General features: G+C 45.0%; 1 protein-coding gene across 17 annotated transcripts in view; it reads right to left on the bottom strand.

Moving 5' to 3' along the window:
• Positions 1-6006: 6006 nt before the first annotated feature.
• BCOR (BCL6 corepressor) overlaps positions 6007-17509 on the bottom strand; it is an 84155-nt gene continuing 72652 nt past the window's right edge. For all 17 annotated transcript variants that reach the window (XM_068916520.1, XM_068916576.1, XM_068916554.1 and 14 more), the window contains 5 exons: positions 17303-17469; positions 10069-10214; positions 8811-8888; positions 8449-8599; positions 6007-7128 (listed from right to left, as the gene is read on the bottom strand). In XM_068916520.1, the coding sequence (XP_068772621.1) occupies positions 6834-7128; positions 8449-8599; positions 8811-8888; positions 10069-10214; positions 17303-17469 (837 nt within the window). In that variant the 3' untranslated portion in view covers positions 6007-6833. The remainder of the gene's footprint in view (positions 7129-8448; positions 8600-8810; positions 8889-10068; positions 10215-17302; positions 17470-17509) is intronic.

The raw sequence follows: 17509 nt of genomic DNA, 5'->3' as shown, positions 1-17509 counted from the left end.
TGCAGCAGGTTAAAATGGCCCCAGCCAAGGAGCTGTGGCAATCGGGCTTTAGACCCACTGACAGTAAATAGGCTGGATTTCCTCATTCTGCCGGAGAAAGGACCTGACAGGAGAGATGAAGATAACGGATCCCATGTCAGAAAATGAAATTGGTCCCTGTTAGAGAAGGGCACTGAAAGGTTGCAGTAAAAACTGCCTCACCTTGTTCTTTACCTTCAGGGATATTGTCTTTGGGGTGACAGCTGTGTATCGCGATCCTGGAGAAGCTCTGGCTGTGTCTCTTCAGGGCCATAAACCCTTTGGAGTTAGCCAGCAAGAGAAACCCCTCCGCTTTGGGAGGCTGGGAGCACGGGGCCAGCGTTTCAAAAGGGGTGGCTTGTGACTCACACGGAAACAGCAGCATGGGGTAAGAGCCGCATTTGGTCTCCTGGTTAGGCAACACTGTTGAAGGCCTCTGGAAAGTCAAGCCAGGAAAACAGCAACTTGAGGACTGAGAGAAACTTTGCAATAACCAGCTGGTTCCCCCTCATGTGGTTATGCCCAGTACCCTATAAATTGTTAAAAGAGCCCAAAAGGAATTAAAAACATCAGTATAGCAGGGAGGTGAAGAGGTTTTTGATATGCACGTGGGCTAGCCTTGAATAGGCCTGTAGGGGAGGGAAAAAAAAAAACCAAACAAAAAACGAAACAAAACCAGCGTTGCTGTGTGAGAAATGACGGTCACAGTTACCAGCGGCTGGAGGAAGCTGCATGCCTGCACGGCCGCTCTTCCGTGCCCCTTCCTCCTGCTTCAGGTGTTGGATGCTGGAGGCTTTCCCAGGGGCTCCTGCAGCACGGGCCACCGCGCCAGGCGCTCTCCCCGCGGCCACAGCCAGGGAGCTGCACTCGGGGGGCTACCCGCGCAGAGCAGCAGCGAGGCGATACGTGGCGGGCAGAGCTGCCGGCGGAGATAAGGGGGAGTGGAGAGGGCCCTGCGGAGCCACGATACAAACGTTTCCCCCAGTCCCGAGGTGCGGGCAAAGCGAGGCGGCGGAAACCTGCAGCGCCGGGCAGCGCCGCAGCACGCTCGCACCCGGCGCCTCCACCGCGCTTCGAGGTGAGGCGCTGGCACCCCACGGCTCCCAGCACCCTGCAAAGCCCCCAGCCCGAGGCGGGGAGAAATCTTCGCTTTCTCTGCTACCCCTCGGTCCTGAGGGCAGACAGCATTACAGCCCTGGGACAAAGGAAAAGCAAAAAAATTATGAAAAATGAAAATGAAAAATGAAAATTATGAAAAATGAAATGATTATGAAAAATGAACAATTTGACTCTAATTTCGGTTCTTGGGCATGACCCCTAAAACATGTAAAAACCATATAAAAACTAGCTGCCTGCTGCTTACCTGGCTGCTACAGTGACTCAGCTGGACCCCTGCAGGTGCTCTCTGCATTACGCTCACTAGGCGGCAAAGCAAGAAGTTAGAATCGATGAGTTGATTTGTGCATTAAATAGCTATTCCTGCTCAATTATTGACAAGTTTGTTAATGGATTACTGTTTAAATGATTCTGATATTTTAAATTACATGTTATTTTATAGCTGCATATTTACTAAAAAAGAAGTCCCCTTGCGTCTATTAGCATATTAAACAGAAAATAAAAAGGGCTAGGCTGATATAATGTATAATGTGGCATTACTCTGGGTGCTTCCTAAGCTAGGAACATCTTATCTGTTTAATAATAAGTTAGTCATGAATATGCAAATCTGCATCAGTGCAGTACCTCACTTCTGTCACTATTAATGAGTTGCAAATTAATGTGACAACAAAAGGAAAATCTATTAAGTGGCAGAATTGTGGTTCGTACCTGGCTCAAGAGAGCAACCACTTACAGTCACTTCAATCTGCTAGAGCAAAATGTGCACATGGTAAGAGAAGGTTTGCTTCTGGAGTAGCAAACCAGAAATAACCAATATGCTGCCTTCACCCCCAAGCCCTGTACGAAGCATTGCCAGCCCCATTTTAGCAATCGAGGGAACGGAAGAGTAAACGTGAGTGTGAGATGATGGAGAAGCGAGGTTAATAGTTAAAGTTTGAACCTGCAGCTTTGGTTATATTAAGGTTAAGACACAACAAAAAAACACTCCTAAAATAGTCCTCAGTTAAATCAAGGGTAAAAGGGAGCATTACTGGTAATGACTCGTCTCAGGCTTAACTTGCAGGGAGATGCCATCTCTTCACTCTGCAGTCAAGGTAGGCCCATGCAAAGCACGCTAAGGGTTGAAATGCAGAACTAGCAAGACTGCTGTAGGAAAGAAGACTCTGTGTGGGGACCTAGTCGTGTTACCTGCGAAGACCTTCACCTACTTCAGAGCTGTTAAGAGATTTTTTTTTCACCTTAGAGTGCTACAGGCTCACGGAGTGAAACCTGTTGGATTCAAGCCACTTTCTTCTCCTGCCTGTCCTCCTAGCAAGGATGCAACAGCAAATAAGCAAATTGAGAAAAGATCAAATATATGCCTTTGTAACTGCAGCATTCAGCTCATGCGTTGTATAGTGACGCCAAGCCCTCTCCTACCAATACCGGACCCATACTGGGTCCACTTCTCTGGAAGCGAAGATATGATGCTCTGCAAACAATTTAAAACTGATCTGATACTATTTGTCAGCTAACTTGCATCTGTATAAATTTAAAGTAGCAATGTGTGCTTTTTCCTATATGGACTGAAGTAATGATGCTGAATATTTAACGGCAGTCAGGCAGCACCGGGGAATGACAGGTGCCTGCATTTACCACCCCCTAACACCTTGCGTATTAATGCACAAGCAGTGGGTCTCATCTATAGTTTCTGTGTTTAGCACAGAAACGAAAGGAAGAGTCAGCTTTGAACTCTTTGATTCCTGGGGAGAGCTGGGCCCCTGGGAGCAGTTTACAGACAATTTCCTTTCTGCCCCTGTGACCCTGCCAACTAGGAGCTGCTCCAGCTTCCAAAGGGCATTTGGGCTCTCCCTTTAGCAGATTTACCTCCGGAGAGCACAAACCTTGAGTACAAACAAGGACCAAGCAGCTCTGGCCCTTGCCTGTCATACTACCAGTGTCCCTGGTGCAAGTTTCCAGCTAGGCCACTGGAGCAAAAGGAGGAGACAACAGCAAACTAGAAGAAATAAGAATGGCATGTGGAGGGAGAAATAACCCAAATGGGAAACTTCCAAGGCTGCTCCCACTATGCAGAATCCAGCCCTGTAGAGCAAGGCAAGAAGGCAAAAGGAAGAGTTTGGGATCTTGCAGTCCTCAGCAGTATTGCTGAGCAAAACCTCAAGCAAAACCAAACCAGTGCTGCCCTCACTGTGACTTCTCTCCCCTGCCGTCTACCCAGCCTGGAGCAGGGTATTTCCTGGTGTTTCCCTGCCAGTAACAAGTAAAAATTTAACAATGGAAACTCCCTTGAGTGAGGCTCACCTGCCTGCTAGAGCCAGCAACGGGTCTTTCCCCACTGCACCAGTGATTCCCCAGTGCCTCCACACTGCACAACCCCCCAAGTCAGCCAAATCCAAGTAATAAGCAGGGGGAATTCAAGGAAGCGCCTTGGCTTGGGCTCCCCCGGCAACAACACTGCACTTCTACCCTGCAGAAGGCATCACACGGGCACTGCAGTTTTACTACCTCCAGAGGCTGCATTTCTATTTCCTTATTTTTAATGAACCTGGAGCAATGCCAACAGTGAAGCGAGTATCTTTGGCCCGCAGCGGATGCATGGGAAAGCAGTTTAGAGGGGAACAGCTTGAGTCCAGAGGCTGAAATGATGAGACGGCCAAGTCCCCGGCTCTACCACTGAGCAGGATGCAGCCAGAGCTGCCCTAGTCCCCAGTGCTGGAAACTCGGCCAGCGCTCCACCTTCCGCCAGCGGATAGCTGCCCTGCCTACACTTGCTGTCACCAAGACAGGTCCCTGTGGTCACGCTGCCATCTCTCCTCTCCCCATAGGAACCATCTCCTGGGCTTGCCAACTGCAAAACTACCTATGCAGAAAGCCTCTTGCATCACAGTCTCTCCCAAACCACCCAGAACAGGGTCAGCCAAGCTAGCCTCGTTCGACGAGCAGCACAGGACGTAGCCCTTCTCCATCTTCAAATCTTCCATGCTCTCCCAAGCACCACACGCAAGCGTAGACACGAGGGAAAAAAGTATATCCTAAAAGACAAAATGGTTGCATTATGTCAAGGGACAGCACTTCAGTCAGGTGTTCCCTGCCAAGGCCCTATTTATAGAGAGCAGACGGACCCTGGGGCAGGCATACACTTGCATTACAACAGCATTAGCTTGTTACTGTATTTGAGCACCGATGCAAGTGCCAGCATGGAGGAGGCCCAACTGTACTCTGAGTGCCTGTGGAAAGATAGAGGAAAGCTGACTAAGCGGAGACATTTGGGGAGCACGTGCTCACGATCGTTTGAGGAGGAGCTGGCCCAGAAGAGGAAGCTACGTCAGTCTTCTGTTCACCCGCGGGGCACGGAGAAAAGAAGTGAGGTATCTGCCACGCACCCATGAAGTCATACAAAGCTGATTTATGCTTGGCTCAAACCAGCCAAGCAGTATGCAGAGATCAGATAAAGGTGTCTGCAACAATTGCTTCTAATGTTCTCCCTTACTTTACTTTTGCTGATCCACCTCTCATTTCCAGGAAAACTAGGGAATAAAAGCACCCAGCATGGGAGAACAAGGATGTCTTTATTTCAGTTCCTTGCAAAGCTGGAGGTTGGCAGGCACGCTCAGTTACAGACCACCTGCTAAAAAGGAACTCCAGGAGGTGCATGTAAGCCTGACAAAAGAGAGCATCACCTTTATCCAGAGTCCAGAGAAAAACGGCGGTGGTTACGTTTGCACCACGAATTCCCCACCCTGCCTTGTGAGGGAATGAGGCTTTAGTTACCAGTAGCACACGGCTGTTGGAGCCCTCTCTTAGACTTATCTCAGGTACAAAACCATCTTAAACCTAGCACCAGCCCTACCATAATAAACTGTACAAATATTTGGCAAAAGACTAGATGGCAACACACCAAGACAGGCATCAGCTTTACTACTGCTTCTTCTCTGGGGCACCTTCAGGAATGAAGTGACCTTCTCCCTTAGCTTCAGCATGAGGGTAATTCACACTCATTCACACTCATAATCCCCAAAGAGCAAAGAGTTGAACTGCAGTACACTGTCTAATAATCAGAATCTCTGAGCTGCACCGGTCCATCCCCTTCCCCCTACTTCCTGGCCCATGCACACTGAAGCTAGGAGTAGGTTGGACATACAAAGCTCTTTCTCAGATGGGCCAGGTGCTCTGCTCAGGACACTTCTGGGGGTAATTTCTAAACATATCAGAAGAGCAGGGAATTTAAGCTTCTCAGCTGTGTTTTGCTATCACAGAAGGACATGGCAGAATTAAAAACAGTCCCAAAGCAAATTTCAGACTTTAGGTTCACAGCAAGAACTTCTTCCCACAATCAGCTGATCAGACCCTTAAGAAAGGGGGCCTGTCCAAGCCTAGGGAGTCCAGTCTCCTAGATTCAGAGTTCAGAGTGAAATTCTGTTCCGCGAAGAATTCTCCCTTTAGATATGCCCAAAGTGTGCTCGTAGCCTTAAGGCTTTGTATTAAGAACTAAAGCATTTGCCCTCATACCATTTCCCCTCCTCCACAGACACCACTGAAAAGAAAATTCAGTCAATTCAACGTAAAAAGACGACAAAGGAGGAAAAATAATTGAACCTATTCACAATTCTTTAACCAAAAGGTAATGCAAAAAGTATTGTGAATACTGCTTTTAAACCTCTGTCCCATAAAAGGCTCCCAATGTTTTCTTGTAACCTTGAATTTAGAAGGGCAATGTAGATTCTACATCAGATTTCATAAAATGCTCTCCAGCACCTGTGCCAGCTCTACTCTGCTTCAGGAAATGCAAGCAGAGCCTCCTTTTATAAACATTAACAAGTCAGAGCTCATTTCACAATCATGCACAGAATTAATGGAAGTCACCTTAGCATCTTCATTTCTCAACAGTTTTATTGCCTTTAAGAAAATTTTTGTAAAATATAAATACAAAGGCAGAAGATTTACTTACAAAGTTAAAACACAGATCTCAAACATAAACACACAATTCAGAAAATTTAGTTTATGTACAGTTTCAAGCAACTTCAACATATGTTAGTTTTTCAATATTTTACAAGGTACAGAAAAAATAGTTCAAAGTCTTCTTTAAATAAAGAGCATAAAATGTTTAAACATATATAAACAATCCGGTTTGATGTGTGAAAACTAAATTTCACAGCTTTTAAATTAGGATATAAAAGTTCTTACAATTAGTTGATGCGTATGGATATGGTTTAATTTATATTACAAACTATTGAATTATATTCAATAGTGCTTACCTGGCCAAAGCAGGTAATTCTGTAAACAAAAAAACAAAAATAATATCACGAAGTGCCTTACCGAATTCTATCTCCCAAACAAGCCACATGACTTTGATCACATCACCTATAAAAAGTATGTTCTGTGTAATCAGTGCTTTGTATGAAACAAAGTCAATGTGTGGGTGTGTTCTTAAAAAAAAAAAATGTGTTCCAAGTAATAACAAACTTATCCCAAAGCCTGTGTGCATTTAAAGAAACATTATATAACAATTTTGTAAAAACTGATTGAAGTTAAAAAAAAATTCTTCCAAAATCCATCCAACTGGAATTCAGATCTCTTATATAAAGGAAAGATATTTTCATATTTAATAGTGTCCTTTCTTTACAGAAACAATTGCATTTGAACACATATACATAAAGAAGTAACTGTATATAGTACTGTACATTAAATGGCCTGATGGTTCACCAAAGGATATCGAAGGGAGGGTCCTCATGTGGATGCAACCAGTGAAGCGAGGAGCCAAGCAAAGTCTTGAGTTCACTTGTAAATTCTACCAAGTCCAACAGTTCTTTGCTTTCGGGGTTGAAAGCTTCGAGGTCCTTAGCACAAGAGAACAGCTGACTTAGAGAAGTCTGTTTGTAAAACTCTGCCTCTGTGATTGTGACAACTTCCAGATTAGGGAAGTTGCAACGGAAGATGCGAGATGACATTTTTAGCCTCTTCACCACGTCCGACAGCAAGAGCCAGTTTCGTGGTCTGTGGAAGCAAAGGAGAAAAACGCTCAAGTACGGTCGCTAAATTACAGGCTCCTCGACTAGTCCCCATGTCACAGCGCGACAAACCCTTCTTACGGTACTCGCACAAATAATCCTGCTGAAATCAAGAGCACTGCCCACGGGGTGGAACACAATGAATTTTGGCACACATGTATTTACTCATACTACTGTTACCAACAGCTTTGTGGAAAGGGGGGGGGGGGGAACAGGCGTGCAGAGCGGTGATAAGAGACACTGGTTTTGGTCCCAAGCCTATAAACCCCAGGGCACGTGAGCAGCCGTACTGACGGCTAGTCACGCGTTCAGGGATTCGCCTGACTGAGCCTGACATTGCATGCAGCAGGCTAGGCGATGGCCAATAATTATAACTGGAAGTTTCAGCATCCATGCTTCTAAAGGTGTCAGTATTAAAAATAAGTCAAGAGAGGATTTTTTCAGATTAAGAATACGATTTTTCCATTCAAGCTTTGAACTTGTTCGCTTCAGAAGACTTAAGTCATATCCATCACCCAAACAATAAAAACACGCCAAAACCCACGCTTTTCCATTTTTAGTATTTTAAACTATTTTCCCCACACCTATCATCAAAACTGGTGCAAACGGCAAACAGTAGTTGTTTTACTGAACTAATTTATGTCTTGAAAATAATACATAATACAACTTTTCAGGTCTTTGCTTATCAAGTATCTCAGTATCTTCTGTAAGGCGTTTCTTTATTTGTTTGATCCAGTTCAGGCGTTAAAACCCATTTTGCTGCAGAGTCTGGAATAGCAGTAACGGTGCCGTTTTGTCACCCAAAAAAACATGTCCGTTGCACAAAACAGAAAAGAACATTAAATAAAATTAAGAACCCCTTACAAACATTAGATTCAAATTGAAGTGCTAGAAGCACGTGTTTTTGGGGAGTCGTCTTATCAAGGTGTCTGTCTGGACGAGCGAAGGAATCCTGATGTTTCTTGTTCAACTATCATTCATTCCTCTCTGAAATACGTTGCCTAACACACAGCTTTTTATGCTATTGGCATTTTGTAAGGCATATGCAATCGCTGGAAGTTAGCATGAGCACAACAGTTACGATCAAACCTTTTTTGTTCATTTTACACACTCAAGAGGCCTGTGAGCACAGACAAGTCAGCTGCCTCCCCTTTCACCTCCTGTTAGGCTATTTCCAAAAAGTGCAGCAGGTATGTATTGCTACGTAATTTACACTAGACAAGTGCACTTCCCAACACACAAACAGCTGCCATTCTAAACAGATCATTTCAGTCACTTTTGCCCCAAAACCTGTATCTGTTCTTACCCCTGAGAGAGACACACTTGAATGTTGTAACACGGCAAGGGAGGCTCTTCTGAAAATTCAAATTCAAACACATCGCTAAAGCCATCTTCATCTTCATCACTTGGGCCGGGAGGATTTGCCAAGATGTCAAATCCAGATTCTTCTTTTGGATCTAAATTAAAGAAGAATAAAGATACCAAGTCAGCATTTAAGAGACTGCTGCAGGTCTTGCTTTTTCTTCCAATAATGTGATCTGTAAATAAAACCAGTTTACTTCCTTTCCAACTTCCTCTACCATGAAAACAAAACAGCTCCCACCCCCACGTGCTGCATGTTTTGAAACTTCTCCACGTATAAAGAAATAAAGGGTAACATTTGCTCACCGCACACAGAGCTGCCATAGAAATCCCAGTACAAACCAGGGTCATCAACACTTCGACCTTGCAGGTCAGTTAAATACTCTGGAGAGGAAAAAACAACAACAATAACATACTGACGAGAACAAAAAGCTGGCAAGTTTAGCGGACTGTGTGTCACAGGCAGTCTTGCTATGCATACTTCATACCTTCCATCAAAGAAAATCCACAACATATTCCTGGTGCACATGCTACAAAGAACCACATGCACATACTCGTCTTGCAAACATTCCTGGAATTCACTTCTCCCCTGCCTCCCTTCTCCCATCACATAAAATAATCACCCATCACAAAATATAATCACCCAAGGTCTAACAGGGACTGACCCAAACTTAAGCTTCAGCAACTGAGAGCAGCACTTTACTTTCTCGAAACACAAGACAGGCCACACTTTTTATCCTGCACATTTTTCTGAACACCAAACTTGGGGGAGAAGCAGTGGCCCCAAAGCAAATGACGGAAAAGTTCTTTCCACGCAGATATGTTCAGAAGCTGTAAGTATTTTCTACAGACTTAATTTGAGAGATTTGCTAGTGGAGTTGATGAAAAGATACTGAGATTCAAGGCACCGCGAAGCCTAAGACTGCACTTTACTGCCCTCCTGATATATGTATGTGTTAATCACATGGTACCATTTTAAACAGATACGTGGATGAGTATTTAAACTCAATGACTGGGACTATTACAAACATTTTCAGAGGTAAAATTATTAGGGAGTTACAGTACCGTTATCCAAAACAAACAGAAAAAAACTAACAACATATTAGAATATGGACATGTGTTAAAATGCGAACATTTAATAGAGCTTCACAGCACTTCAGGTATAAAATGAGGCTGAACTTGTGAAAAGAAAAGTACCTCATGGATAAAAAGCAAGATCACAGCAAAACATGAGTATGCTTAACAAACTAACTGCTAGGAGATTTGGCAAGTTTCTTTTTTTCCATTTCAAGCAGAAAACGGAAAGCGCTGAAACAGCCCACTGACCTCCTACCTATCAAATCTGATAGCGGCACAATCCTTACGTCTAATTAAAAGTTTCGATTAGAAGGAGTCAACCCCCATAACAACGCTTCCCTTCGCAAATCGCTGGGGTTTCAGGCACAGAGATAGAGCTACTTAACAGTGCTCTAACGCTTGTTTGCATGGCAGAAATGACCCAAAGTTGGGTTGTTTGGACTTCGGGGGCCAGGAACGGTGAGCGGGAGATGTCCAGCAAACACACCTGTGAGAAACGTCTCCATGAGCTCGCTGTGGGTCATCTTCACGATGGTTCTCCCAGAGTACGTAGCAAGCGTTGGATCAGCACCATAGGACAGCAATAACCGAACAATTTCTAAATGATCGTTTTCTACTGCATCGTGGATTGGTCTAGGGAAAAAAAGGAAAAAAAGACCATGGTGTTACGTTTTGACACAACAGTATCATGCAAACGTGTCTGAGAAGTAACTTCTGACTTCAGACTGAGGTTATTTATAGCAAATAGCACTATCAATACAGCTGTCAATCTTCTCATTGTCGTTTTCACTTGCACATCATTCCCTCCCCTCCTGTCTTCTCACAGACAGGCTGCTTGGGGCAGATATTTCTGTTACCTTGATTCACCACTGCTTTACATATTTCTAGGGCCAGTACAATAATTACACCACTGTACCAGAAAGCAGGAGTTTGTGTGAAGCCTCAAAAATATATTTTGCTTCAAGTCACTCCACCGTTCCAAATCTCTGCCAATTTAACAACATGTTGGGAAGTGAAGGCTCATTCAGCCAGCCTCTGGGCAAACACGTAAACCAGTTCCCCAAAGCTTCTAAATTATCTATATAGAAGTAAGTTATGAAAATTTGCCAGGAATTACACTGCCACACTATATCCTCTTTAAATAGTAGTTGAGAAGATATTTACAGCACAATTCAACCATTCCTCTCAGAATATGTTATTTTAAGTTTAGTCCATACAGAAGTTACACATTTTATGCTAGCAAATATCAACAATATATAAAAGCTTAGACATACACTCTGTGAGCCTACAGAAGGATTATTCATTAATACGCATGCCTGCAATTACAGGTTTAGAATTCCTTATAACTAATTATAAATTTCATTAACTTTTGCCTTAAAATTGATTATATATAACAGAGAGTTGTCTAGAAGTAGAGCGTATTGCACTGCAGACTAATGAAGACACATTAAAATCCTATCTTTTCCTTAGAAGGCCATGAGCAGGGGACTGAACACTGAAAGGGGAGTCAAATTCAACATCCTCTTCCTTTAATCTGCCAAGCATAAACACCACTGCCCCCCAACAAGACTTTCAAGCTCTCAAAAAGACCTATTGGAACACAACAAAAATAAGGAAAGACAGAAAAATAACGGAAATAAGAAAAGAAAATAAGGAAAAGTAAAGCAATAAAGAAAGTACACTAGAAGCATACTCGGTGTACCAATCGACTCAGTGCCCTAATGGGCCAAACAACACTTAACTACTGACTAGGGATGAAATTCCCCCCCTGCATGGAGGGCCGTGTCCCATCCGTGCTCCTTCTGCTCCACACGATAACCTCCCACCTCACCAACCGCAGCTTTGGTCTGGACTGGCATCCACGTGAGCTCAGGACAGAGCACAAGCAGTAAATCAAAACAAAGCAAGATCAGGGTATAGGAGGAGCTAGAAGAGAAAGGTCTGCCACTGTTTTCCCCTCTATGGCACAGCTTTGCTTTTGCAGGAGGACTCGGTGATCCAGCTTAAAAAAAAAGATATGTTCCTGGTGTGTTTATTCCAAGCACTTTCCAGCAGGCTGCGATTTAGGGCGATTAACGTTTGTCAGACGCGAAGCACTCGCGCTTGCTTTCATCCTGCAGGAAAGCTGTACGTAGTTTTCCTTCTAACGCGTGCACACTAAATATTGACATGAGGACGCGGGCTTGGGGAGCCTGAGGCTTGTTCCCTATGGAGAGAGGGCTTACCCCGCACTGCCTCCCTCCTGCACATGCCAGGTTACCAACGCAGCGGGCAAGCAGATGATCCTAGAGCTGCTGACTGCAGTCCTCAACCAGTTCATGCCATCTACCAGACCTCCTGGGCCAGACACCAGAGCGTGCAACACCTGTGTGCCTACACAGCCCACCTTGGCGTTCTTTAGAAAGCCAGTATCAAATTTTAAGACCAGAAAGGTCCACAAGAATCATTTGCAAAGGGTCAGAATATCCATTATCAATTTCTTAGGGAAATGAGTAATGCAACATAAACTATCCAAGATGCTCAAGAAAGCTTAACGTGCTGGAGAGGCAGGGCTACATTTTCTTGCATTGAGAATACCGTATTCCCAGGGTCCTTTTGCAAGCCTTACTCTCCTGCGTCTACTTGTTTTCTCACTTCTTCAGCGCAGGGACTGTCTCAGTATTACACATCCGGGTATGCGGCCCCTAACGCACTGGGATCTGGCCTGCGCTAAGCATCCCAACCGATACAATAAAACAGGTAACACACAGGAGTGCTGACACGGAAGCTGAAGAAGTATCAGGTGTTTCCGGCTGTCAGCAAGTGTCCAGGGCTGAGCTGTCAGGTCACAGCACTTTGCGCATTTATAGCAGGAAAGGTCATCCTTGCTGAAAACACTCGTGTCCCCCACTGGGCATGAAGCATCTCTTGCTGAAAGTCTGGCAACGGGCACAGAGAACAGACGAGAGTTAAGGCTGTCTCCAAATGGTGAGGATGCTTTTTCCCCCCTCTCTCTCTCATTTTATTGGAGTCTTTAATTTTGAATCGTTTTCCATTTTATTTTAGAATTACCATTTTCTGGTTTTGTTTTCTTAGGGGGGAGGACTGTGGGTTTATTGGTCTGTGGTTTTTTTTTTTTTTTTAACTGACTTACCTAAATAGCTTTTGAAGCAGTAATGAATTCAAGATGATCCCTTAATTTATTAAAAACAGCATCTACATCAGCACCCAGCGTTTAAAGCGATTTAACGACACCCGGCCAACTTTATTAAACATAAATTGCCGAGGAAGGAAAGTCGCAGCCCGCCGGCTGTAAACCCCAGACAGGACCCCGACCGCAAGAGCGCGTGCAGACGGGGCAGAGGCCGGGCAGCCCTCGCCGCGCGGCAGCCCCCGGGGCGATGCCTCCACCGGCTGCAAGGCTGCAGGAAGCGGCCGCCCTTTGGCCCCGGCTTTTTCGTGCATGAGAGCACAGGGCCGCGGAGAGCGGGCTCCCTCCGGGCACGAGAGGAGACTTCCAAAAAAAAAAAAAAAAAAAAAAGTAACGGGAAGGAAAGGCGCAGCAAAACTGTGAGGAAGGAGGAAGAGCGATAAATAGAAGGAAGCGAAGGAAGGAAAAAAACAGGGAGGAAAAAAATAAAGAGCCAGCCCCCCCCCGACCACCACCACCACTCAGCTAGGTCAGGAGAAAAAAAAAAGGAATAAGAAAACACCGACAGACTCCTTTCCTCTGTTTTGCTGGCTCGCACGGCTTTTCAGCAAGTCTGTGAGCTGCACCGTCTAAAAGCACAGCCAGGTACTAACATACCCCCGCCAGGGCAGGCGCGGGGGCGGGGGGAACCGTTTTGGCCATGGCAGAGTTTAACCAACCTCCCTGCAGGGCACACAAGTGACTGTGGGAGTTGGTGGCTTTTTCCGATGATAAGGAGGAGGGATGCCTGGGAGCGCTCTCCTGGGCTTCTCTGCCCAAATAATCCCCCCCCACCCCAGCATCCTGGAAAGAAACATCCTCTGTGCCCGAGGGTACAGTTAAAGGTAGTGCAGCTTGTTTTTAAAACAAACCCTTCGAAAGGCCCCAGAAGGATTTGGGCACATTCAAGAGCCGTAATATCCTACAGGAGACACGCATCTCAATCCTCTCTTGTACACTGTCAAATTCTTAGTACTATTTTTACCGCTACTAGAATTAGGAAAACATTTCACTAGGGGTTTATCATTTCACCACCAAAATTATAAACTGCTTAGACCAGTCAGGGTTTGCTCTCAGCCTTTCAGGCACCATCAACATTTTCCTTGCTGCAAGGAGAGGCCTCACCATGCGTCAAGCAATACGGTACCTTGGTGCTGTATTTTTATTTCCATCTCCTGTGTTACACAAGGCTGCCCCCCAGAACAGGCAAGGCACGAGTTGCAGGAGGGCAGCTCCTCCAGCTGACTCTTCTTTAACGCAATTAGCTGCTAGAGGGGATCCTTCTGCCAAGACCAACTGAAAGGACACAGGAAGAGAGCCATTTTGGCATGGCACTCTTTGGGTAAAAAAATAAAAAATAAAAAGGCTGAGCTCAGCAGCCGCCAGAGAGAAGGATAAAACAAAACTGGCTGCGGAGAGCACATCTCGTGAATGGACCACAGTGTTTGAAGCGAGAGAGAGACCTCGATAACTGGCAGGAGATGCCTGCATTTTCAGCATATGGCTTTGTTTTTTAAAGCAGGGCATGCTGAGTAGCTAAAACAAGAAGAACAAGGCAATGCGGCCAAACACACCCGCAACCACACTCGCTAATACCAGGCATCGGTCTTATCCCCCCTCCCTGCCCTCAGTGAGCATCTCCACTTAAGCAGGGTTCAGTCAGGGAAAAAGCGTTCACGGTCTACTCTTATTTATAGGTAAGACGATTAAGAGCCCTTAGCGACCGCCGGCACCTTCGAGACAGGTCTTAAAGATCTCGCCCCGTTCGTTCGGCAGTAATCTTTGATTAGCCGGTAATTCGGCAGCAGAGTGCTTGTGCATTCAGAGCCTGCACACGCTGCTAACAATGGCCTCGCGCCTGGAGAGCCACAATCAGCCCGCGAGTTTAAGGGGGGAAAACGTTGACGACTGCCGTATTTAGCCCGGGCCAGATGCGCCGTGAATAGGGCTGCCAGAAGGATATTGTGCTCCGCAGGAAGTATTAGGTGCGCGGGCAGAGCAGCAGCGCTGAACCAGGGGGACCGAGCGGCCGCACAATACCTCCGCCGCCAAATCGCGGCCGCCTCGTTTCCATTTCACTACGATTTCGTGCCCTCCCCCCCCCCCCTTTTTTTTTTTTTTTGACTTTGCCGAGATTTCTGATGGTGCCTATTCGGAGGCTGAAATCCTAATTCATCTACTGCCCGCTGAACGTAGGGCAGACCAGCGATGCAGGTAGAGAACAGCTACCCCCAAAGAAAGAGGGGAGAGAGGGCATCTCCCAGTCAGTCACTTCAAGTAACGCAGTTCTTAACTCCAGGAAGCTGGGATCAAACTGAAAGCCAAGGGGGACACACGGACAAAAATGGCATATGCAGTTACATCACGGGTCTTCAAGGATTTACCATCAACTGTCTGAATGGAATCCTAAATAAGTTAGTTATTATTGTCCAGAAACTTGAGAACTTCCACCACAACCCAAAATGTCTTTGGCTAGTGGGATGGTGAGGTGGCAGAGGGGACAATAAGGCGTATTCAGGGTAGTTAAAGAAGCAGGGGAGGGACACAAGGCTCTTTTATTACTAAAAATCTGGATATCTTTCCAAATGGGTAACAGGCTCAGGAATTCCAATTAAAAAAGCAAAGAAGTTGAGGAAGACTGACACTTATTTCTTTCCCCCTAAAAGCTAAAAGGACAAAAACTTATTAAGGCTTCAAGAGAGAAATGGGATTTGTCTTATGAATGTCACAATTTATTCCACTGAGATACTGAAGTCTGGCCATACCACAAGGCAGGGGATAATGTGGATCTGAAGTTCCTTATAGAAGCCTCTGTTCTCTATCCTGCTAAATTTTGGGCAACTATACCATCTTTCATCTGTGTATTAGATGTGTTTCGGATTCACACTGTCCGTTGGGCAGCTTTTCAAGAAATTAAGTCTGCCATCAAAAAAATAAAGGGAACCACAAGCTGAGTTCTGACGTTACCATCTATGATCAGATTATTACTATGTTTATTTCTAAGACGCATTTTCCCCAAAACAACTTCTCAGGGTCTACAAGCCAATTTTCTCTCTTGCAATCGACCCCACCTGTGAGCGGAAATCAAAGGTGGACTCTGAACTCTTAAGTGCTTAAGACCATTCAGAAACTTTTGGGGGTTATTTTTCTATACAGGTTGTTCTGACAAGCAAGACATAAATAATGTAGGAGTCTCTTCATGGCAACTCATTGCTATTGCATAGGTCATGTATTTAAAGTTTGAGAAAGTAGAAAACGCAGTGCTGTTTCTCATCAGTCTGGATACTTAAGACTTCTCTCTCTCTCTCTTCCTTTTTGTTCATTTTAAAGAAATGGATGACGGGGAAGGAATCTGACAATTCAGCCATAGTTTTAATGTTTCTCCAGAAACATTTCCTTTCTGCAGTGATGGGCTGGTAACGACTGACCATCATGAACTTCTAATGGACCATCTTTACCAGACCTCTTGGGACTTTGTTTTCCTGACTCCTCCCTTCCCAAGTTGATAAATAAAGAGTTTAGAAACAAAAGAGGTAGACTCTTAGTTATGCTAATTTTACCTCCCTGGCTATTTGGATGGTGATAGTGAATGTGATAAACCATTAAAGATAACAAGCTGCAGGAGCTTCACAGAATACAAAGTGACCTGCCCCCAAAATAAATAGACTGAATAAGGTTCTGCATTCACTGAGGAAAAGTTATCCCAAGGTCAGCCCTGCAGAGACAGTCAGAGAGGTATTTAAAAATTGGATAAAGACTGTTTTTTAATTAGGCTATACACAAGAAGCTTAAAAAAAGATGCAGAGCAGCATTGTCTATATCCACAAAGCAAAAAAAAGCTCAGTATCTCTTATGCCAGTACAGGAACTAAGTATTGTGTGAAAGAAAACAAAAAGCCAACATCTGCATAAAAAAAAGGCAAAAAAAAAATGAACCGAGCAGATGCACCTAACAGTTAAGTAAATCAACATTTTTATGTAACATACAGAGAACTCACACATCCAATCACAGCAGAAGCCTGAAGTGCTCTTAAAAGTAACACTACTACCGAGGCAAACACCACTCTTTTGGCACAACTAAAAAGACCTGGCACGTATACAAACAGGACTGCAGCTCAAGTGTCATTCCTTCCCGCTGTTCAATCGGGAATTTCACAAACTCTTAAAACCCTTCCTAAAACTCCCAGTAGAAAAAAAAATTACAATAAACTCAAGTCACAACAAAAACATGCCATCTGCTTTATTAATCGGAGAGAGGAGGTGTTTACACAGCCCTGAACCTTCCTGCCCAAGGACCAGCAACACAACGGCCACCAAGCAGATAGATCAAGGGAGCGTTACCAGCTTTGGGGCTTTTGTGGGGGTTTCCTTCAGGAGTAGGAGGAGGATGAAGGGGCGGCAAAGAGAGGGAGGGAAGAGGCGCTTTCTTTAATCGCTGTGTCGCAAAAGAAACTAATCTCGCATATTGGTGACATTTCCACGGCCACGTGCAGCTCCGCCGGCGTGCGGCGGGGCTCGGGCCACTTAATCTTAGTAACGGCGGTGTTGCTAACCTGGTCCCATCCTGTGCGCTGCAGTTCACGTCAGCCCCGTACTCGAGGAGATGTCGCACGATGCTCAGCCAGCCTCTGGCGCAGGCTTCATGCAGGGCACAATAACCGGCGTTGTCACGATGATTTACATCACAGACCTTGTTTTCCAAACAATACAGAACCACTTCCTGGAAATAGGAGAGGAGGAAAAACAGATACATCAAGTTA

This window comes from Struthio camelus, chromosome 1 (genome assembly GCF_040807025.1).
Source record: "Struthio camelus isolate bStrCam1 chromosome 1, bStrCam1.hap1, whole genome shotgun sequence".
Taxonomy (NCBI): Eukaryota; Metazoa; Chordata; class Aves; order Struthioniformes; family Struthionidae; genus Struthio; species Struthio camelus.
This window is presented reverse-complemented; position numbering and strand designations above follow the sequence as displayed.